Below are 23,387 nucleotides of genomic sequence, written 5' to 3' on the forward strand. Positions count from 1 at the left end.
CTCTCAGACTGCTGTGGTCTGCCCTCTTGCGGTGGCCTGGTGTCACTGCAATGATGTTGTATTCAATTTGGTCTTGGTTACCATTGAAGGGATGTCTATGACAAAACTCCTTCATTGACTGAGATTCTGTGCGTTTCTGTGGAATTTGACTTTTAACACATGAATAATCAGGACTGTCACAGAGCTCAGCTCATTCCTGTAGGACAGAAAAATTTGTGGTCAGACACACAAAGAGAAAGTGGCCACCCCTAATATTAAAGTACCTTCTTAATTAATGATAGAAATATTAGTGTGTGAGCAAGGGTGTTTGGGTGTGTGCAGGGGCTGCACCATGTCCTTGGGGCAACGTTCACCTCTTCTCCTCAGCCAGTGCCCCGGAGAGCCTGGCTGTCAGGTCTCATAGCATGAGCAGCCCACAGAGACCAGCCCTGCCAGGCTGGGAGGAGGGGGCATTCTGGGAGGTGCGGTTTTCCCTGGATGGCTTTTTCTCTCTGTGCAGCCTAAGGGGGGAGAAAGGGAGGTGGTCCTTTCATTCCTACTGCTCAAGTCACCCTCTCTGTGTAAAGGTTGCACACAAGAAAGCCTCCAGGAGAAGGGAGCAAGAACAAAAAGTGAGAGGAGGGAAAGGGGACAGAGAACGTAGGAGACTGGAAGAGAGAGAGAAAAGGAAGTAGAGTAAATAATACATTTTTAGAGAGTTTTTAATAGTAAAATACAAAACTTACCTTGTTTCCAGCAAGGAACATTAAAGGGACAGCCCCAAAAATGTAAATTCCAAATCCATAGTATTTTTTTCCCCCCTTGGGACACAAAAGATGTCAGAGCCTCAGTCACCTTTCACTTTCATTGTATGGAGAAAAAAAAAAGAACATGAATGGTGACCAAGACTAACATACTGCCAAACATCTCCTTTTGTGTTTCATGGAAGATGGCAAGTCATACAGGTTTGGAACAAGATGGTGAATAATTGACGACAGACTTAATTTCTGGGTGAACGATTCCTTTACTTCTTACCAAACTTGCCAATGTTGAGTGAATTGACAATATTTACCCACCATAAATATTACCTACAATGTGTAACGTGGCTGGCAACAGGTAGACGAAGACGTGCAAAGAACCCAAGTGCAGTTTATTTACATGATGAATATGGAACACTGCACACCAACAACCATACATTCACAAATATCGACAATGGACAATGGCATACATGAGGGCCAAATAACTGGACTTGGGAGAACACATGGCAATGATAACCAATGAACACACAGAACTCTAAACAAGATAATGAGACTGCTAACAAGCTAATGAAACAATGAACCAATGTTCATTGGGAAACATGGGAAACACATGACAAGATCACATGACAATGAAACCGGAACAAACATTGCATGGAACTATTTTACCAATATAAAAGACATGAACAAAAACACATAAAACCACGACACCATGAGACTTTTTTTCATTACTTTTATTAAAAATACTTAATATATACATTATAAAATACATACATATAAAAATACCATTATTTGTGACTAACAGCACAGGCTTTTTCTTTCTTTTGGTCACTCGCATCATGATGAGACAGTCTCCAAATGTGAGGCTTATAATTTTATAAAAGCATTTTCATTAATTATTCTTTTAAAACCTGTGTATTAATTCAGTTGTTTAAATAATCATTTTTATGGTAGTTTAGAGTTTTACAGTTTATGGCATTACGTCATCATGGCTACGAAGTTGTAAAATTGGATATAGCTTTACACAGTTAGTAAGCAATTTTATCACACTAAACTCATGTTAACAAGCACATTGTTTATGTCTTGTGACCATCATTTTGAATAAGTAAGTATTTAAATGTTTATGGATTGGCCCCATTCACTTCCATTATAATTGCCTCACTGGAACCCACATATTTGCTTTATTTAGATAATAGGAGATAAGTCTAAATAATTTTTGCCACAAAAGCTGACAACTGAGATGAATTTGTATTGAACCCTGAAAGTTTCTTTAAAAGTTATTCAGGTCAAGAGATGTTTTTGTTTGCACATTTCTGAGGGTCTGACAATAGTTTTAATTTAAATAAAACAAATGTATTATGTTGCAGTTCCTAAACTAGCAGCCATTTATCAAGTAACTGCATTTTATTTAATCTCCAAATCCAATTTTTACTCGTATTTGGCACTAGGCGAGTGTTCATTTTGGGTACTACTGTGAAAATCAAATTCATAAACTATTGCATTTGTGTCACATTAACTATTGTGTTCAGCCTCTACTCCTCCAGTTGTTTACTCTTTCCCAAAATGTTTCTTGACTGCTCTCCTCTCTCCATTTGGATTGTCAGATTGCGGAGACCTACGCATTTCTTCCACGTGAGGCAGTGACCCGTTTCCTGATGAGTTGTGGGGAATGCCAGAAAAGGATGCACATTAAATCCTGCACGGCAGAGTTCAAAGGTCAGACCCCTTCCCCGCAATTTCATCTCTGTATTTGTAATTTGTTATACTTTTGAACCTTACACATCTATATGTAAAATTTAAAAAGCCTTTTCCCTGCTGAGTAAATTGGTTGTTTTTGATAATTTTATCATTAATTAAAGTTTTTGGAATGCGTCCTCTTTAGCTGTATTAAGGAAGACAGCATTTCCAACATTCTTAATTAAAATCACACTCTTTATGATAAGACACAGAGGCAAGACTAAAACTCTAGAGTTCTACAAGCCACTTGTAATTAATGAATGGATAATCTAACCCACGCACTTCCCACAGTAAACATCAGATAAAAAAAAAGGAGAAATCACAAATAACACTTGAGGAAAATGCAAACAATCCCTTAGGACACAACATAGCAGACTGTCCCGTGTGATTTAACAAGCAGTTCACCTTCAAATATGCCTTCTGACTGGATATTAGTATCATTATATAATTCAGACACATTACTGCTGTTAAAATTCTAACTTTTTCACAGGGATTCATGATTATCATTGTGCTTTTATGATTTATAATATCAACAGTGCAGCAATAATTCTTCATTGCCCTTCCCTGAAGTAGAATCAGATGGTATGTTAGAGATTGGATTGTTTTCCCACTGCGGAGATATTATACTCCATATGCTATAAGTCAGCTGTCTGCGCAGACATGACGTCTCTCTGCCATTAGTCACAGACTGATGTGACTAATTCACACTCAGCCACAGATAAGCTTGATTTCCTCCCCTGCACACGAAGACTGGCATGTGGGGGAGAGCTGATCTTGCGACATTTGTACAGCACATATTGAATGTTAAACAAACTTTGAGTAGGGAATTAGATGATCTGCTCCTGCCTACGGGTGGTTCTGAAGGGTTGTGGCCTGCCTGCTCTCCAATGTATTTTATAGAATAAGATTTTCTATTAAAATGTTCACTGTTCAGAGTGCATAATGGCTGGGAACACTGTAGAGTCAGAAGATCTGTGTCCAAACAAAAGCCTGTCTACCTTTTATTGTGTTTAATTTTAACAAAGACCTGAGGTTTGTTTTGACACGCTCTATTGGAGCTCTGACTCAACAGTGCCTTCTAAAGGACTTATCTGTGTAATGTACCCTGGTCAAGATACGATTGAATGGGGCAAAATTTGCCTAACAAATAAATCCATCTATCATATGAATGAAAGGAGGCTAATGGATTCCATAGCTAAAATATTCACAAGTAATATGCAGCATATGTGTTTTGTAGCACAAAAACACAATTCAGGACTTTTGTTTGATTACATTAATGAAAATGCTACCAAGCACAGTGAAATAGGTTTTATTTAGTTTTAATTGTATTTTTTATTATTATTTTGTTATCGCATCAATGAAAGTGCTACCAAATACAATTTAATAGTTTTTTTTATTACATTAATGAAAGTGGTACCAAACACAATAAAAGGCTATTTTATTTTATTTATTTTTATATTTTATCACATCATTGAAAGGATGCTCATTGATTCTTTAAACAAATCCTCAAATTGAAAAATAAGGCTTATCCCTGTCTTTTTTTGATGGTTTTTTCTTAATTTTTCATTAGAAAATTTCCCATTTTTTGTTTTGTTTCTTGCCTTAGGTCACTTTGAATTATTATTATTTTTTAAATAAGATTATTCTTGATTAATGACTTGTGTAAAACAACTTTTGTTTCCCATCCTCAGAGAATGACCGTCCTACCTCCTTGGTGCCAGACCTCATTGATTACAACATGCCTCTCACTGCCACCTATCTAAAACAAATGAAACTACAGTGCATGACTACCAATGAGCAGGTAGGTGAAACAAAGCAAGAGTGTGAGAGAAGAAAATAAGAGCATGAGAGAGAGAGAGAGAGAGAGAGAGAGCAGAGGAGGGGGGCAATCAATTTTGAAGGAGTGCATTGTCTAACAGTACATCAGAGTTGTTAGTTTGGTGCATGTATTGCATTTAAATAGATTTTTTCACTCTGAGGGTTTGCTTAGAGCTACAAAAGCTGATTCTTACTGATTATTTTAGGTTAACCAAATTATAATTTAGCATGGTAACATCATGCTAAATTTGCCTTAGCATCTATGCAAGGAATTAAATGTAAAATTCATCCAGCTCCAAGAAACTGCACTCAAAGACTGCAATATGTGGTTGTCAAGGAAAACTCTTATAGAGGTAGTTGCCTCAGTAACAGTATGTGTGGATGACTGGAATAGCAAGAGTTTGATGTGTCTATGGGTCACTGTGCTATATAAATGGGGTGATGGTAAATACACAACCCTCATACTTGAGAAAGACAGTTCCTTACAGCACCAAATAAAATGATACACAGCAAAATTTATGGAATTATATAGGTTGAGCCTTGACCTAAAGAGCATGTATGTAGAATATGCTCGTACAGTACAAGGAAGACCAGGATGCACCAGAATACATTAACATAATAGGTTCAAATGTATATACAGCTAAAAGGTATAACAAATATTTTCATTCAGATATTATAGAATAAATGACATCTTAGTTAGAAAAGCCTGCTAAGGTTGCATTCAGAGTGTAAAACAACTAAAGATAAATCTAAAGGGTATTTTGTAACCATGTACAGTACCTGTGAATTGCTGCATTGTCCTTGTCCCTGCTTCATAGAATTTGACCTCAGGTTAGAGACCTCCACTGAGCTGAAGAACCAGGAATCCTGGTTTTAGTTGTTTCTGTGGACAAGAGCATGTGGTAAGGCCAAATATGTGCTTGGAAGCACAGATTTGTTGAAATTTTTTTTTAGCTTTTATTCAATATTTTATATAATTTTATTTTGAGCCAGAACCCACTTGACTAACAAGACACAATAAATCAGTTTTTTGTTTTGTCTTGTTGTTTGGCTGGCAAATGTGTTTTGTTTTGTTTTGGGTTGTTTAGTTTTGTTTTGCTGCTTGGCTGGCAAATGTATTTGAATGGGCAATGCTTATCCAGTTCTTCACTGGGTACTAATTAACCCAGCGTCACCTATGATGTGGAAGACGTTTTGGCCAAAGCACGCACATGCATACATTCTCCTTCCCCTTCACATCTGACACAACAATTTTAATTAAAGTTTCATCTTTGGGGTTTAAATAAAGCATAATTGCAAAGCACAAATAACAAGGGGTCCCATCTAAAAACGGCACGCACTGACTGTGTTACGTGAACTGTCGAGACAGGTGCAAGCAGGCTACTGCGTGCTAGAGGCAACTGTGTCGGCTGCACGTAGCCCTCCCCAACGCCCCCAAAGAGATGACACATACAGACCTTAGGTTCCCCGCACCCCTGAGGGGGGGGGGAACAGGTTCTACATGACTAACATGGGAGCAAGCCCGGCAGCCACTGCCTTTTCTCTCACTATGTCTATCACATAGGACTTGAAGCAGCTGGGGTTATCTTAACGCTATAGAATGCGTCGGGGAAGGCGGTCTTTCCCGTTCCTATTTTTCAGGGGGAAAAGACCCTGAGGAGGCCACATCCTGCCCAGTCTAGGGGGAGGTAACATGTGGCAAATACACCACTAGGGTTGTAAAGCCGTACATGGGAAATGGCGTGTGGTAGGTCCAGCCTAATGAGGGGGGACTCTACAGCGGGGCTGCCCAAGGGAAACGCGGGTCCGCCGACAGGGGGACTGTACTGCGGGAAATACATCACAGGGAGTTTGCCAGAGAAGGGAACTAAGCCTGTGGAGCCCGACCCCAGTACAGAGCACCTGTGACTTTGTGAAGGCTAGGGAGGAGAACATCCAGGGAGCGATGCTTAGTGGCTAACCTGGGATAGAAGGCACACTGGATCAGCTTGGTGAAGGGCACTGTGTGCAAGCGGAACATCCGGCCGGTTGTGCCGTGTTACCGAGTTCTACCGGCTCGGACCTGACAAAAAACGGGACGAGACCGACTCAACCCTGAGATTGTAAAATCTGGCAAAGGTATTTGGTGTTGTCCAGCCCACTGCTCTGCAGATGTCTGCTAAGGAGGTGCCATGGGCCAGTCTCCACGAGGATGCTACACTTCTCGTAGAGTGTGCTCAAACCCACAAGGGGGCGGGCACGGCCTGGGTGTGATAAGCTAAGGAAATAGCATCAACAACCCAGTGAGCTAACCTCTGTTTGGAGACGGCGTTACCTTTCCGCCGTCCGCCGAAGCAGACAAAGAGATGCTCAGAACATCTAAAGCTCTGCGTGCAGTCCAAATAGATACGCAAAGCATGTACCGGACACAGCAATGAAAGGGCTGGGTCTGCCTCCTCCCGGGGCAGCACTTGCAGGTTCACGACTTGGTCCCTGTAGGGGTTGCGGCCTCACGATAACGTGAGAATGTGCCGGACGGAACTCCAGGAAGGTGTCGCTGACAGAGAACGCTTGCAGGTCCCTAACCCTCTTGATGGAGGCTAACTCGATCTGGAGGGCCGTCTTCAGGGAGAGGGCCTTGAGCTCAACTGAATCAAGCAGCTCGAAGGGGAGGTCTCTGAAGGCCCGAGAGATTCCAGGGGGTGAATAGGCTAGGCTGGGGAGGGTTCAGTCTCCGGATGCCTTTCAGGAACTTGATAATTAAGTCGTGCTTACCTAGGGAATTGCCATCTACTGTGCCGTGGTGGGCTCCGATAGCAGCTACATACACCTTCAAGGTGGAGGGGGACAGCCTCCGCTCCAGCCTCTACTGCAGGAATGAAAACACTGACCAAACTGCACACCTCTGTGGGTCTTCGGCTCGTGATGAACACAATTCACAAACAAGTGCCACTTTAGGGCATAAAGTTGCCTGGTGGATGGAGATCTGGCTTGGTTGATCGTGTCTACGACTGCAGGTGGTAGATCCACTACATCATTGCGTCCCATCCAGGGGCAAGACGTGGAGGTTCCAGAGGTCTGGGCACGGGTGCCAGAGGGTGTCATGTCCCTGAGAAAGAAGGTCCTTCCTCAGGGGAATTTTCCAGGGAGGTGCTGTCTCGAGGAGCGTGAGGTCTGAGAACCAGGCCTGGATGGGCCAATAAGGGGCCACAGGACCTGTTCCAGGACCTGTTCCTCATCCTCCCTTATCTTGCACAGCACCGATGCAAGAAGGCTCACTGGGGGAAATGTGTACTTCCGCAGCCCCCAGGGCCAGCTGTGTGCCAGCGCGACTGTCCCGAGAGGAGCTCCTGTCGGGGAGTACCAGAGCGGGCAATTGATCGGGCCTGTCTCCCTCAGTGGATCTGCGAGCCAGGACTCTTTGAGCTCACTTGATTTCCAGCTTGTGGCCTGTTATGTCGAGCAGACTTGGGAAGAGCTTGTCTAGGAATTTCACCGTACCTTGACCTTCTTCATGCTCAGGAATTCCAACAATTCGGACATTGTTTTGCTGGCTACGATTCTCCAAATCAGCCTTGGTCGTTAGCGGATTAGCAGCTAATTCCCTCTCCGATGACTCCAGATTATCGATCCATTTCTCGACGTCCCCGATTCTTGTAACTTTGTTTCTATCGCAGTAATCGATCAACGTATTACAGCAAGATCCTCTAAGTCAGCAAAAACTTTCTTCATCATCACAAACATGCTTGCCAGTTGTCACTGGATTTCTCCCACCGCACCGTCCAAACCGAGTCCCTGATCTGCGGCCTTATCTGAGGTATCAGCTTGAGCACGTAATTGTCTTTTTATTTATCCAGAGCCCGAGGATTTAGAATTTTTTGCCATGTTGACTTCAAAGAACAGACATGTAGCAGGGTGTATCAAATCATACCAGTTTATGACATAAAAATAATTAAAAACTAGCAAAGTGCGCAGAGCTCACCGTTTACATGTCCGCTCCTCACATGGCATCACGTGGAACACGGTTTATATGGTTTTTCTTAGTAAACATACTTATTTTGCTCAAGTAAACTGAACTTAATTTTTTAAGTAATGTTAACTAATTACAATTAAACTTAACTCATCTGTGACTAAAGTATCATAGTTTTTATTGAATTATTTAAATTGAGTTATAGCATGTCTTATACATTATAAGGGAATTTATGACTGGAATCTTGGTTAGCCATATGCCACATTAGATTCTCTTCAGTACTTATTAGTGCACAAAAATCTGCACTTTTGTAAAGTACAATTGAGAAAGAAGAATGGCTTAATTTGAACAGATTCCAAGTTCACCAGAGGTAACACTAATCACCCTTAATGGTGACTTCACACAAATAACTATCACTATCACAAATCAATATCAACCAGCTACAACAATAGTCATAACAATATTCATAAGAATTAAAACATAAGTTCCTTTTTCTCGACCAAATATACATAATTTATTCAAGCACAAAGGCTTAGGGGTATTCCACACAGCTGCAGTTTGTACATTATATTCTGAGTTAGTAGTACTCGAAACCAAAGTTTAAAGAGCATATTCATTTTAGTTATGATTCCAAAATGTGACATTTCAAGTACTGTTTAATTTGGACCACTTAAATGTTTCTATTAATGACAACTTAAGGGTTAAGAGAGTAATGGTCATTTATTTTAAACTAGTAAGAATAGTAAAAAATTAAAAAAGCCTAAAGTTAATAAATAAATGTGTACAGTTTAAGATAACTATTAATACTGTATTTACAGTATGCTCATTCTGAAATCCTTAGATTTCTGACATCAGAATTCAGTATACATTAACTAGTCAATGACACATGTTGGATATTTAGTCACTGTGAGGTAATAGGAGTAGGATAGTTACTGTTATTCCTAAACACCAACAGAATTAGTGATAAAAGCAGAATGTAAGAAAGTCTGTCAAAGTGTTCCTGGCTGTGTATAACAGCTGCCGCTCTGCATAACCTTAAGAAAGATCCCATCATTACGAAAGATGGCTGAAATTAATTTTAATAAGGGTCCTGATCAGTTCAGTCTAAATGTAATACACTTCTCAATGCACACAGACACATTTCAGCACAAACCTGTAGCCTGTGAGTAAGCACTGATACTCATTTCACATTTAAAGAGGGAATTTCAAGAGATATCTAAAAGGCAAAGCATCAAAAGCAGCCCGTTTAATTCTAAAGGAAAGATAGAGGTGGTGGAATGTGGTCATGAAAAAACGAATTATGACTTCTGTTGCAAAAGTGTGGGGGGGAGGGGGATTTACATAAATAAATAAATATGATATGACCTCTTCAACATTAATCTACAGCAGTTCCTGATAAATCTAAAGTCTTATGTTAAATAAGATCATTTATGAGAGTTTTGATTAGTTGATTTTTTTAATCTGTTGTGCAATGCTCAAAAGAGGAAGTGATCCTGTGAGTGCTTTACATTATATTGCTGAGATTTGGAGAGGCAATTCAGTTTGGGAGTGAAATCATAGTGACTTTATCCTCTGTTGTGTATGTGTGGTTAGTCTAAGGCACGCTTGTTTCCATCTACACACCTGCATTTCTCACTTTCTCTTGAGTCCCACTAAATGATTACAGCCCCTCTCTTCTCTTGAGGTTGCCATGGTAATGATAAACAGGGATCCAGGGACACATGTAATGTAGAGGCCTTAGTGGTTTGTTTGTTAGTGCACGTTCAGGGAGAGAGAGAGAGAGGGAGAGAGCAACTCATAAATAGAATTCATTTTTAACTTTCATACATAGTTAAAGAGGTAGAGAGATAGTTCATCCAAAAATTATCTATGAATAAAACATTATTTACTCATCCTCATGTTGTTAAGACTTTCATGACTTTCTCGCTTGGAATACAAAAAAGATGTTAAGCCTAATGTTAACACTTTCATTGTATGGAGAATAAATGCAATGAAAATGGATGGATTTTGCCTGACATCTTTTTTTAAACTTGAACTGAAATCTTATCTGAATTTTTGAAGGAAGAGATGGATGAATTAAATAGTAGGTCCTGCACATAAGGGGTGGGGTGGATAAGTGTGTGTTGGTTGGGGGGTTATAGTGAAATGAGGGTTGTTTTTTGATAAAATGAGGAAGTGGCACAATATACATTGATGGGGTGGATGCATGTCTTAAGATCAGCCCATATGGTATTGTGAGGGTTTGATCTGAGCAGATAGGAGGCACTGGGTGAGCAGTATATTGTGGGTGTTTCCTAGAACATTTGGGGAGGAGTTGACAAGGTTATTGTAGGCTGTGTTTGACGATGAATGATGTGGAGATGCTCAGTGTTAGCATCACCAGAAGGTCTAAAACATGTTTCAAATCACTGGGAACTTTCTCACAGCTTTTCCCTATTTTTGTTCTTAGACTTTTATTTTGAAATTCTTGTTTAGTTCCCCGTTCCTATTTCCTGTAAGTTTTGTAGTCCTTTGTAGTTTCCTTTCATGATTGGTTTTCCCCAGGTGTTTCTCATTCCCTTGTTTGCCCTGGTTTCTTTGTCAGTCAATATTCCTTTAAAACTGTATGAAATGTATGTAGTTTTCCAACCAATGTTTGATTCCTGAATTTCATTGCTTGCTACACTGACAACAAAAACAAATGTATCCTAAAAAATGTGGTTCATGTTGTCACATCTAAATTAACTGGTTTTATTCAAGTAAAAATATTATTTGACATCACTTAACCAACCTGAATATGCAATGTTACAATAAAACTAATTTTAAGGGTTATACCAGATAGAAAAAGCTACTTGAGGTAACAGTTGCAGGTTACCACTTTTTACACTGTATGTTGTAGTTCTTTTTGGTTTTGGTTCAAACAGAGTCAAAAATAGCTCCCCTCATAGTCACTCATTATTTAAGCGTCTCCTACCTCTGTCCTTTCCCATTCTTCACCCGGAATGTGGAGTTTCCTCACAAGCAGATACACATGAATAAAACATTATGATGTTACAACATGAGTGAAGAAAAAAGAAAACATGTTGTAAAACAAGTTTATTTTATTATTTACATCCCACATATAGAAAGAAATTCCGAACAGGGAATGTGGAAAAGAGAGAATTTTATTTTGATACTGGTCTGATAGTTTGAACTGAGGACTTTGTCTGTATAAAGATCATGTGCTTGAGACATGGGAGAATCTTGGCATTAGTGGGGTGGTTGAGTTTCATTTTGTGCACAGAATATCCTCAGCTCTGACTTCCTCCTCGTCTTCCTCCCTCTCTCTCTCTCCCTCTCTCATACAGGATGAGAGTTCGGTAAGCAGTGAGGATTTGGAAATGGCTGAGCCTGCGTGGGTCTCTACTGAACGTGCTCCAGCTCTAGAGCCTAGCAGCCCCACCGCCCCTTACAAGGAGAGGATGCCTACACCTCCACAAGCCAACATTAAAGAGGAGGAAGGTATGATTTCTCTCTCTCTCACACACACTTTGTATATTGTTAGTTGTATATTTCATTGAAATAACAACCAGCATTTGCCGATGTTTGTCAGGGTTTATCAATGAAGACTTTATGGTTGGCAAGAGTCTGACAAGTGTCTTGTAAGCTGATGTTGGAGAGGTGCCTGAAGGACCATTATAGCCCTTTTCCCAACACTCTAGTCTCCCTTGCTCACTTCCATTACACTCTGGACAGATACTGGTTAAATGGATGTCTGGGGTATGCAGAACCATGCTGAGATGGCCTTATTCTTTCATTTTGGCTGTGTATGTGAAAATCTTCATTGTTAGGTTCTATACTATTTTGAATCTCAGTTGTTTAGGCTTCAGTCTTGATTTTAAAATCAGTGGCTTGTAGGGCTGCTAGATTATGGCAAAAATCATAATTATTTGACAAATTATTTTTAATAATTTGTAATAGAATGTATAGCATCAGGACATTTTACGAATCCCAAATAAATCCAAATGACTACCAATGCTTTTCACTTTGCTCCTAAAACTTTTTGAGGCCTCATCAACACGGATGTGTTTTAGTTTGAAAATGCATCAATTTTGCTCCGTTTATGCCTGTGAAACAATGAAATTAGGTCTCCAAGGTGTCCTCCTCTCCAACCCTGCACACTTTGGAAAACGATGACATTAGGAAACTGAAAACAAACTTTCAAATGAAAACGGAGTAGTGTGAATGTAGCTGCAGTGTCAGGTGATTTTTCTTTCACCGCAAAAAGAAGTGAAAAATCAAACACATATCTGTGGATCAGGCTGCTTAAAATTTACTCATTTTGAGTGGTTGTTGTTTACGATAGACCTATAGACTAATCTAAATTCCTCTGATTCGCTTCTGTGTTCATGCACACAATTGGTTACAGTGCTTAAGCCAACAACAAACTTACAAATTAGAATCTATAAACAGGACATAAACAATGAACTTTGGCCAGGACCTACATATTTGTAGTACACAACTGTAAGATTTCAAGGGTTGTTGACATTAGTCCCTTTCTATATTGAACAGACTTCCTTCTTTTGAACAGCTCTCATTCTCTCTGTCTTGTCTCTTGTTCAGCTGAGTGCAGGGGGAGATGGAGTGGTGCATGGCTAGTATATCAATGGGGTATGAGGAGAGAGGATGAGGGCAGGGGAAGAGGAGGAGGAAATGTTTTAAAATGGTTGCTTGGACGGTCGAGGGTCTAATGGGTGGCAGAGAGGGAGGAAGCAGCCTGGGTTGCTTCTTTGTGGGCTAATCCTGTGTAATCTTGCACAGAGGGGCTGTAGAGAACGACTCAGCCACACACATACAAACAGATGCAAGGAGAGATAAAGTGACGAGTGGGCCACGCACATGCTCAGTGCACCTAACCCTTGACGGACAGCTGTGGAGGCCCCTCTGAGAATTATCCTAAAGAGGAATGATAGTATTTTAGGAATGGGGGTTACAAAGTTACTCCCTTGCTTGTCATCATAAGCTTGGCTGACTTTATCATGTTTGACTAATCACTGTCTCAGATTTAACTATATTTATATATAAATATATGTCCGGTTACCTAATACCTGATACCTTGTTATAACATCTAAATTAACTGGTTTTATTTAAGTCATGAATGTTATTAAATATGAGTGAATATTTTTTAAGGTTAATCAGGTAGAAATAGTTTTATTTAACCCATGAAAACGGTTTAGGTTATGCAAAGGCACCCAGAGTGTACCCAGTATACATTTGATACAATGTAATACATTTTTATTATATTGTTATTACCAAACAATGCATTTTAGTAAGTAATATATTTGTTCACTGCACACCCTACAGATACAGATATTCCCTCTAAAATACATTGGTGAGGTTGTATTATGGGATGTTTATGATTCATTCCATGTCTGGGGTTTTGCGGCAATAATGAGGCTCTTTAGTGTCCTGTACCCATTTTCAATGTACCAATGCTCTAATGGATCCCTCCCCTTGATTCATAGCTGGCAGATTGCTGTTTAGAGACACACAGGGCAAGAATGATGAGTATTTAACCCACACACTACCATCGTACGATTGTTCATTATTTACATAATTAGTTCTTGACATACTAAATTGTTCATTTAGGCTAGTGTCACTGTCTGCACAGTTCCATGTCATATTGGAAATCTATAGCCTTAACTTATAGAATCACGCTATTATTCCTAAAGTTTTGAATGTGGCTCGTTGTACGTATTGCGGCAGTTTCCTGATGAAATAAACAATTTCAACAACAATTGCTTTTATTTCCTTTCACACAAATCACAAATAAAATGGCAGATTATCAGTTCAGAAGCCTTTTCTCTCTGTTCCTCACCCAATGGAAGGTAAGAATTTTTTACAACTACATTTACAAACATGTTAGAGTGCGATCAAACTGCACAGTAGCTCAACTCATAGAGCATTGCATTTGCATTGTGAAGGACCAAGAGAGTCCAAAAGAGCACACAAGTTGACACGTGAAAAAAAAATAGTAAAAGTATCGTAGAAGCACCAAAAAATTATGCAGTTGCTTCAGCAAATTGTGTTTTTATCTCACAATTTGGTTTTTATGACACTATGATTTAGGTGGTTAAATCTAAACCTGAGACCTGAGCGTGACTGCTGCGTACATTTTCCATTTCCTTTTTTTATTTGTAACTTGTAGCACCTACATGTCTGTCTGTCTGTCTGTCTGCACTGGTCTCAGAACAGTTCGAAATGCACCTTATTTTTATCCTAACTTAATATAAAGCCTCTGAAAGTAACATATTTCAGCTTTTGGATGAACCCAATAAGTCACAATGTGAAAATGCACAGTGAATATAGGAATGTATTTACTAATGTTAATGAATAGAACCGTATTTTACATTAATAACAAAATAAAATATAACACTATTTATATTAAAATGAAGTAAAATTGCCCACACGTGTTAACGTTGAAAGTTATAAAAAATAACTAACATATTTTTTCAACTTATGAGGGAATAATTTCCCAAGATCCACGCATGTGAACATCATGTTTATCAGTGTGGTGATGCGCAAAAAATAAAATAATTTTTTCAAGCGGCATATCAAACTAAACTAGAGACGCTACTCTTTACACCCACACAGGTGTCAATTAAGAAAACGTAAAGAGGTTTCTTACCAGAGGCACTTAGTTTGGCTCTGTGCCCATAAAAGCGCTTCACAGAAAACAATGTCATGTTGTTGTATCACGTGGCTCGATGCGCTGGATGTTTAACCCTTAAATGACAGTCTAGTGTCTTGTGAATAGTATTCAGTTGGTTTAAATTGATACAAATTTTGCTTTGGGTAAGCAAAGCCAAAATAAATCGTACAGGAAAGTGGACACGAGGTCACGCGAGGTTAAGGTTTAGGGGGTACGGAAGTAGGTTATCTTGATTTAAAACTTAATAGAGCATAAACCTTAAAAATCTCATGTTTGGGAGAAAATGTAACACGCTTTTAGCGCCATACAGTGGATATTTCAACTGCTGCAATGTGTGTAATGAACCACATAATGTCATTATGCAAAAATGTCACAACAGTCACATAATTTTCATGAGATTAGGCTTTATCTAGACTATATCTAGCAACATCCGAATATTGGGGCTATATGTTTTTTATGCTGTATATGGTCTACAGGGCATGTGTTATATCTTATTTTGTTCTCTGAATGGATAGATGAGAAGGAATGCTCTTTCTCTAGTTCATCTTATCTTCTGCCCCTTCTCAGCTCTCTTTTTCAAAATACTTATTCCCATCCACTCAAACACCATTCTGGCAGAGTCCCACACCCATCTCATTCCCCCTCATCCCCTCTCTCTTCACCTATGCCTTCCAACACTGCTTTGACAGTTGACCCCAATGTTGCTCTCCTGTATATACTAGCACTACATACTAGCACAGCATTAAAGTGGAAAAGCCTACCCCCCTTTCCCCCTGTAGACACAGGCTGACACACACACACACACACACACACACACACACACACACACACACACACACTTAACATCTAGTACACCCAAAAATTTAAATTCTGTCATCATTTACTCACCATCACATTGTTCCAAACATGTATAACTCTTTTTTGTTTGTGAAACATACAAGGAGATGTTAGATAGAATGTTAAGCTCAGTCACCATTCACTTTCATTCCATCTTTTTAACATACAATGAAAGTGAATGCTGACTGAGGCTGTCAGTCCATAAACTTCTGCCTTACATTTCCCGTTCTGTTCCAGAGAAGAGATAAAGTCATACAGGTTTGAAACAACATAAGAGTGAGTAAATAATGGTAGAATTTTCTATCTCTTTAAGGTATCCACTGCATATAACTTATTATAGTGTATTAAGATTTTCTGTCTTTCTCTCAGACGATTCCTTTTCAGGGAATGGCTGCACAGCTAACTGCCTCCCTGCACTGACTCCGCCTGGTGGTGCTGCCATGGCGACAGGAGGAGTTCCTGCATCTGAGGGGGTGGTTCCATATGGAGAGGTGAACAGTAACGGTGCAACAGCACCGCTGGACTTCAGCACCTCTTCATCATCACAGGAGGGACAACAGCCCGTTAACCTGAGTGACAGGCTGTTACCCGGAGTGACGATCAGATCCTACACACCTGACCCCAACAGAAAATTCCCTGTCAAAACTGAGTACAATAACAAGGTACAAGACTAAATCAAATTTTTCCATATCACTCTACGTATACTTAGATATTCAGATGTAAAAAACAGTTCACCCAAAACTGAAATTTCTTTCATAATTTACTCACGCCCATGTTGCACCAAACCACTATGACTTTCTTCAATAACAATGTTATGAATGGAAAGAAGATGCAATAAACATGAATGATGACTGAGAGTTATTCTGACAAAAATCTAATTGTGGTACACGGAAAAAAGCAAGTCATATGGGTTTGGAACACAAGAGGACATTTTATTTTTGGGTGAACTGTCCCTTTAAAATATAATCAGCATTATATTGTTTGAAATGTTGTCAGTTAGCTTCAGACTTTTAATTGTAACTGCTATGATGTTAAACTAAACTATGGTTTACATTTATTTTGTACTTATGTGTTTACAGTCCCCTCAGTACAGCTCAGGAAGCTATGACTCGGTGAAGACAGAACTGAGCATGTGCGGGGTGGATATGAACCCAGGTAGCTCTCAGGTCATAGACGATGATGACGATGATCGTGATGACCATGATGACAGTGACAAGATAAATGATGCAGAGGGCATGGACCCTGAAAGACTTAAAGCTTTTAACGTGAGTCTAACCCCCTCAAAAAGATTTTGATAATTTTACATGACGTACATCAAGTTTTGTATTTAATGACTTTAATTTTTTATGCTTAATTACTTCCATTGTTTGTGTTTGGAAGTGTATATCGAGGTTTCTTTCTATGATTATTTTCCTTTCAAAACTGAACAAGTTTACATTTCTAAATCAATTACATTTCAAATGTTTCTCAAATGTTACTTTTTTGATTTGGTACATTGTGTCTTCAGTTCTTGTTCTCTAATATTTCTTTCCATTTTCAGATGTTTGTGCGGTTGTTTGTGGATGAGAATTTGGACCGAATGGTTCCGATCTCAAAGCAGCCCAAAGAGAAAATCCAGGCCATCATTGAGTCCTGCAGCCGCCAGTTCCCAGAGTTCCAAGAACGTGCTCGCAAACGTATCCGAACCTACCTCAAATCCTGTCGCCGCATGAAGAAGGGTGGCTTTGAGGTATGTAAACATACAAACTAGAGGTCGGCCGATATATGATTTTGCCGATACCGATAACTAAGTTGGGAAGACAAGCCGATAACCGATTAATCGTCCGATAGTTTTAAAAATTAATACTGAATGGAAAAACAACATTTAAAGTAGGGATGCGCCGATACCACTTTTTCTCTTCCGATTCCGATACTGGAAATCTCTGTATCGGCCAATACCGATCCCGTTCCGATACCAGTTTAGTTTTTTTGCATAATCAGTTTAGATTATCTACATTATTGTGTGGAATTAATTGGGTGTGCTCTTTAATATGTAAAGAAACACAAACCTCTAACTACACATTATTTCAATATAAATGTATAGCTTATTAAGAAACACTTTATTATTAACTAGTTTACTGGATAATGTAGGAGCAAAATTAACAGTAATTCCAGTCTTCAAGTCTTCAGAAGAAAAGAAACCATTTTTATTTGTATTTTTATTTCTTTTTTTATTCCAAAAATGTTTCAACTTACATCTGGACATTAAAGGATTCAGATCTCTATTTAGTTGTAAGATATCAGCTCACTTTTCATTCACACAGTTATTTTTTGGAACCCATTAAATTTAAATATTGTTATAAATTGTAAAAAAATACTAATGATGACAATAATAATATTATTGTATTTATAATTTAAAATACAACAGTAATATATTTAAGTCGTGCACTTTTTAAACTCTCATCCTTTTCTTTTAACATTCCATCCAAATTCTCCAGGAAGTCCTGTAAGTGTCTGTTTGTAGGGAAGTTCACAGTAGTTTAATTAGCTTCTTATTCAAATTCGGGTAAAATACACTTCCGGTGTTGTTCTAAATGCATATTATAAGTGAACTGAACTATTGAACATCTACACCTGAGATGTTGTTCGTGAGTAGTGCTCAAATATTGCAACATGTGAAGGCTAAAAACAGCCACGGGTGTGTGTGTGTAAACAGAGCAGTGCTATTCACTGACGCGCTGCGAATACTATATATTTACTTATTAAACACAGCCTTTTGTGATTCACAGAGCTATTCCATGTCGTCAAGTGGCTGATCACTTCACTTCTGGTGAGGGGTCTTTACTGTGAAACTAGAGCAAACTAGTGAATTGCAATGTCTTATGCATTTTTTTAATGCTTCTATAAGATTCAGTGATATTTTTGTTTGTATTTTGTGCTATTACGCTCATTTAAATTCTCAAAGAAACTCGTCACACACACACACACACACCGATCACTTGATGATTATCTAATCAAATGACAAAAATACATATTACCATGAGGACAAAAAATGAATTAAAATAAGATGCGTTTCTGATTTGTTTATATGTTTCTCTTGACAGCATGAAGATATTTTTCTCAAATCTCTCACTACCTTTAAATATACAACTTAGCTGGCTAAAGCATTAATGTGACTGGATAAAAACTAATGCAAATAGATGGTAATACATTTTATTTAAACATATGGGTAGGACTTGATTGTTTTTTTGTCACATTGTTCTAACCACTTGAGGCTAACTTTAATGTTAGCATCCTCTCAGCCTGGTCTGCAAACATACTGCTGTTCTCTATTATTGCAGCATCTATTCAAGAAATTAATTACTTTATAATGATAAGACAACGTATACTGTATACATACCTTTTAGTTGTTGGTGTTTCTGCATTGTTCAGCTCCGTGCAGTGTTCCGCTGCATTCAACGTGCAGTCTCATGTGTCAAAACAACCACCACGAGGCATCATTGATAGTTTTTATTTCGCCTCTAGAGGCCACTCATACTGTATAATGACAGCGCGCCCTTACCAGCTGATTAATCAGCAAAACCGATATATCGGTCGTCATCTAATACAAACACAGACACACACATAATTTCTTATGTAGGTCAACATTAATAATAATGAAAAAATAAATGTCAGCTTTGTTTCAAAGATCAGTGACACTGTTGCCTGTAGACGACAATATAAACTTTGGTATGATGAGTAATTTGGTGCCTGGGTATCAGAGGGTGTGCACTGGGGTGTATTAATGTATCAAATATAATGGTGCTAGGCTGTGAAAAGCTTTAAAAACCAAGAATAGGATTCTAAACTGCATGTATCAGGAAGTCAGTGAAGTTTGAGTATAGGGGTGATATGAGCAGACTTCCTGGTGTGTGTAAGAACACATGCAGCAGAGTTCTGGACGAGTTGTAAGCGGTAAATCTTATTGTTTGTGCTACATACCAGAAATGTGTGTATTTCACAAGCATACTTTTGCCCACTAGTGGCTGATGGGTCATCCAATAATTAATTTATAATTCATTATCACACTTTGTTAAAACCCTGAGAATTAAAATACAAAATCCTGAAATAATGATAGCCACAGAATGTAGAAGGGTTGGCACTCCTAAGTCACATCAATTTTAAATTGACTTCACATTAAGAGGAAAAAACATTATTACTGTACATCTATTACTAAACCTTAAAAGCTTGAAAATAGACTGTATTCAGCGATTCAGTCAGCATTGTGTAAGCAAGTGGCACACTCTAGCAGTCTGAATGCCATAATCCATTACACCACAATAGAACCTACAGTAAAAGGGCGTTTTGTTCCTTTGGTAACTTTTAATTTTCCATGATGTGGTTGACATTTCTGTGAAATTGTCCAACATATGCATAATATGAATGTGATGTTCTATTATATACCGTACAAATATGTCAAATGTTCTGTTGTTTTGAACTGTAAAAACAGAAATATTATATTTTAGAAGTGCAATATAATCTCTTTTCACATGCTTTTGATATTTAGTTTTTTTTCAATATTTCCTTTCTCTTTATCTTATATTTAGCTTTCATTTGCTTTAAAAGAAACTTTGGCCTGTCATGTGTTCTACATATCCAATCAATGTTAAAAGTAAATGTATTTTTAGAATAAAAGGCTTTTGTACCTCTTTGTCATTTTTAAAACATAATGAGCAAAAAAATTATTTGATGACAAAATAAGGTAAGTGTCAAATATCAGTATCAACAAATAGTTTTGATAATCTCTGTAATCTCCTAATGACTTCAAACATAAACATAAAACAAAACAATATGCATTATTTTAGTGTTAGTCTTCCGTTTTCTTATTCATTCTTAAAACAAATATTTTTTTCAGTGCATCCATTTCCAGAGACCAGAAGATTCCAGATTCCAAAAGACAAAAACAGAATTTTCCTTATTATTACAGAAAGCATGAGATATAAAAAAAAAAGTAGGGGTTTAAAAACACTGAATTTTAGTACATGATAGTAGATGTGGATTTAGTCAGAAAGTGCTGCTCTCTGCTTTAAATTGATAACACTCCTCTTTTTCTTTCTATTCATCCCTGATTGTGTCAGACACGGCCCACACCCCCCCACCTTACCTCTGCCATGGCTGAGAACATTCTTGCAGCTGCATGTGAGAGTGAAACACACAATGCTGCAAAGAGGATGCGCCTTGACGTCTACCAGGCCCATGTGAGTGCATGTGTGTTTAGAGAAATTCCCATATTTGTGTCACGCTTTCACAAGGAAGTGAGAAATGGTGTTTGAGTTAGGTGGATTTTTGAACCCAGAGTTTAATGAGGAACATAAATGACAAGCAAATAACAATGACGAAAGAAATATAAATTCTAACATGGAAAGAACAAGTGAATGGCTACATAGAACTAAGACTTGTCAAAGAACGAGGGCTTAAATACATACATAGGTAAGACAAAACATAGAACACAACAAAGATGGGGAACAGATGAGTGTGATTAGGGCATTGCATCATGGGAAGTGTAGTCTAAGGGAAAAACTTCAACACAAGTCTCAATAGGTGTCAAACTAAAAGTCCAAACATAAAGCGAAGGTGATGGGATAATGGAGCTGTGACAATTTGGTTCTGTAATACAAGATTTATTTAATTTAATACGTTTTCTAAAATCATAATGTTGATTGCTCAGTGAGATATTTGTGTATCATTCTCATGCCTTAAAGGGTTAGTTCACCCAAAAACCTGACACTTATATTTATATTTCTTTCGTCATTGTTATTTGCTTATCTTTTATGTTCCTCATTAAACTATGCATTTGGGTTGAAACACCATTTCTCTCTTCCTTCCTTTCTTTTGTGGAGCAAAATGTAGTTAGGCAGAATGTTAGTCTCAGCCACCAGTCACTTTCATTGCATCTTTTGTCCTTGCAGTGAAAGTGAATAGAGACTTTTGTGTTTCGTGGCAGAAAGAAAGTGATTGGGTTTGGAATAACAAGAGGCTGTGTGACTGATGACAAAATTGAAATTTTTGGGTGAACCATATCCTCAGTGCTTTTGTATCAAAATATAACTCCCTCTTACCTTCCCATTGCTTATGCACTCCTCTTCAGGATGAGTCACTTACTGCAGACAAGCCCAACTCCAGAGATCCGGCTGCCCTGGCTAATTCAGGCTTCTCACTGGCTGCCTCAGCCTACTCCCAGGACCAACTTTACACCAATGGTGGACTTAATTACAATTTCCGTGGATATGGGATCCAAAACAATGGTACACCACAAACCAATGGTGAGTGAAAATCAGAATTTGAATCACAAAGCCCACTTATCACATACTAAGTATGTGTTAGTTTTTCTAAGTATATTTAAAAAAAAAAAAAAATTCTATTTTATTCCATACTATGGATCTACTAAATATTTACTATATTTCTAATAAAGGTTTATGTGTTTTCCTCTTGTTAGGTCCCACTGATCTCAGTATGAAATCTCTGGCATCCAACATCTCCACCTCATCCTCCAGTTCAAATAGTCATGGTCAAGGTGGAGGGGGCGGGGGGGCATCAGCCCAACTCAGTCCACCTGAGGTCACAGCTGTTCGGCAGCTGATTGCAGGCTACCGCGAATCTGCAGCATTCCTGCTCCGCTCCGCAGATGAGCTTGAGAACCTCATACTGCAGCAGAACTGAGAACTGCCCACGGTCTTGTGCTGCCTGTCACTCTCTCTCACACCCACATACATGTAGACTCATGCACACACATATATGTGCATGCAAACAATGACAGGAAAGATACATGTAGCTATGTGCACTTACCTATCACACATGGCTCATGACAGCTTTATGGCCATGATAGTGTATTGTCAAATTTCCTTACCATTGATTCTCATTCCAGAAGAGCTGAATGATTTTTGGGGAACTGAGATGCCTTGTTGAGCATCATTTTAAAATGAGGCTTTATTATCAGAGAAAGCAACACAAAGCAACAGGTGTCTGAACTCATGGTAACATAAAAATTGTCTTACAATTGCTCAGTGAGAGCTATCGTACAGTGATGTCATCTCCAGTCTAAAGTTTAGACCAGATTACCATAGATTCCTGAGTTATAGTCTTAATGTTTTCATTCAATTTGAATAGTTCTTTTAACAGGTGAGCCAAAACTTACACACCTCAGTTATTTAAAGGTGTACTCAGTAATTTTCCTTCATGAAGTTTTACACATAAAGAAACTAATAGTACTTATGTGTTTAACTTTATGTGAGCCACTGAGCATCATATTTGCCAGCGCAACATAAACAAAAGATTACTGAGTGCACCTTTAAGTTCTTCTGTTACTATAGAGATTGACATGCAGCAACTTTGCTCCATATTTAGCCATTTAAGATATAGAACATATCCAAGAGAAAGGGTTTTTAAAGATCTCTTCTATCTGTTTAATGCTAATGAGGTTTGGGCAGATGGTGCAATGTAGATGCTAATCGTTATAGTGTGTCAGTGTCTGAACATTTATAATTTTCAATCATAAACTCATAAACAAATGTTTGTACACACATCACACACACAGATAGATAGATAGATAGATAGATAGATAGATAGATAGATAGATAGATAGATAGATAGATAGATAGATAGATAGATAGATAGATAGATAGAT

The 23,387-nt window shown here is 38.5% G+C and overlaps 1 protein-coding gene across 1 annotated transcript in view; it reads left to right on the plus strand.

Moving 5' to 3' along the window:
• Positions 1-23,167, plus strand: part of LOC127621217 (nucleolar protein 4-like) — a 67,917-nt gene extending 44,750 nt beyond the window's left edge. Inside the window, exons 3-11 of the mRNA XM_052094725.1 lie at positions 2,339-2,450; positions 4,163-4,272; positions 11,565-11,718; positions 16,115-16,407; positions 16,825-17,010; positions 17,286-17,474; positions 20,842-20,961; positions 21,852-22,026; positions 22,200-23,167. Of these exons, the coding sequence (XP_051950685.1) occupies positions 2,339-2,450; positions 4,163-4,272; positions 11,565-11,718; positions 16,115-16,407; positions 16,825-17,010; positions 17,286-17,474; positions 20,842-20,961; positions 21,852-22,026; positions 22,200-22,423 (1,563 nt within the window). The 3' untranslated portion in view covers positions 22,424-23,167. The remainder of the gene's footprint in view (positions 1-2,338; positions 2,451-4,162; positions 4,273-11,564; positions 11,719-16,114; positions 16,408-16,824; positions 17,011-17,285; positions 17,475-20,841; positions 20,962-21,851; positions 22,027-22,199) is intronic.
• The last annotated feature ends 220 nt before the right edge of the window (positions 23,168-23,387 follow it).

The sequence above is a fragment of the Xyrauchen texanus genome, chromosome 27 (assembly GCF_025860055.1).
Source record: "Xyrauchen texanus isolate HMW12.3.18 chromosome 27, RBS_HiC_50CHRs, whole genome shotgun sequence".
In the NCBI taxonomy this organism is placed as follows: domain Eukaryota; kingdom Metazoa; phylum Chordata; class Actinopteri; order Cypriniformes; family Catostomidae; genus Xyrauchen; species Xyrauchen texanus.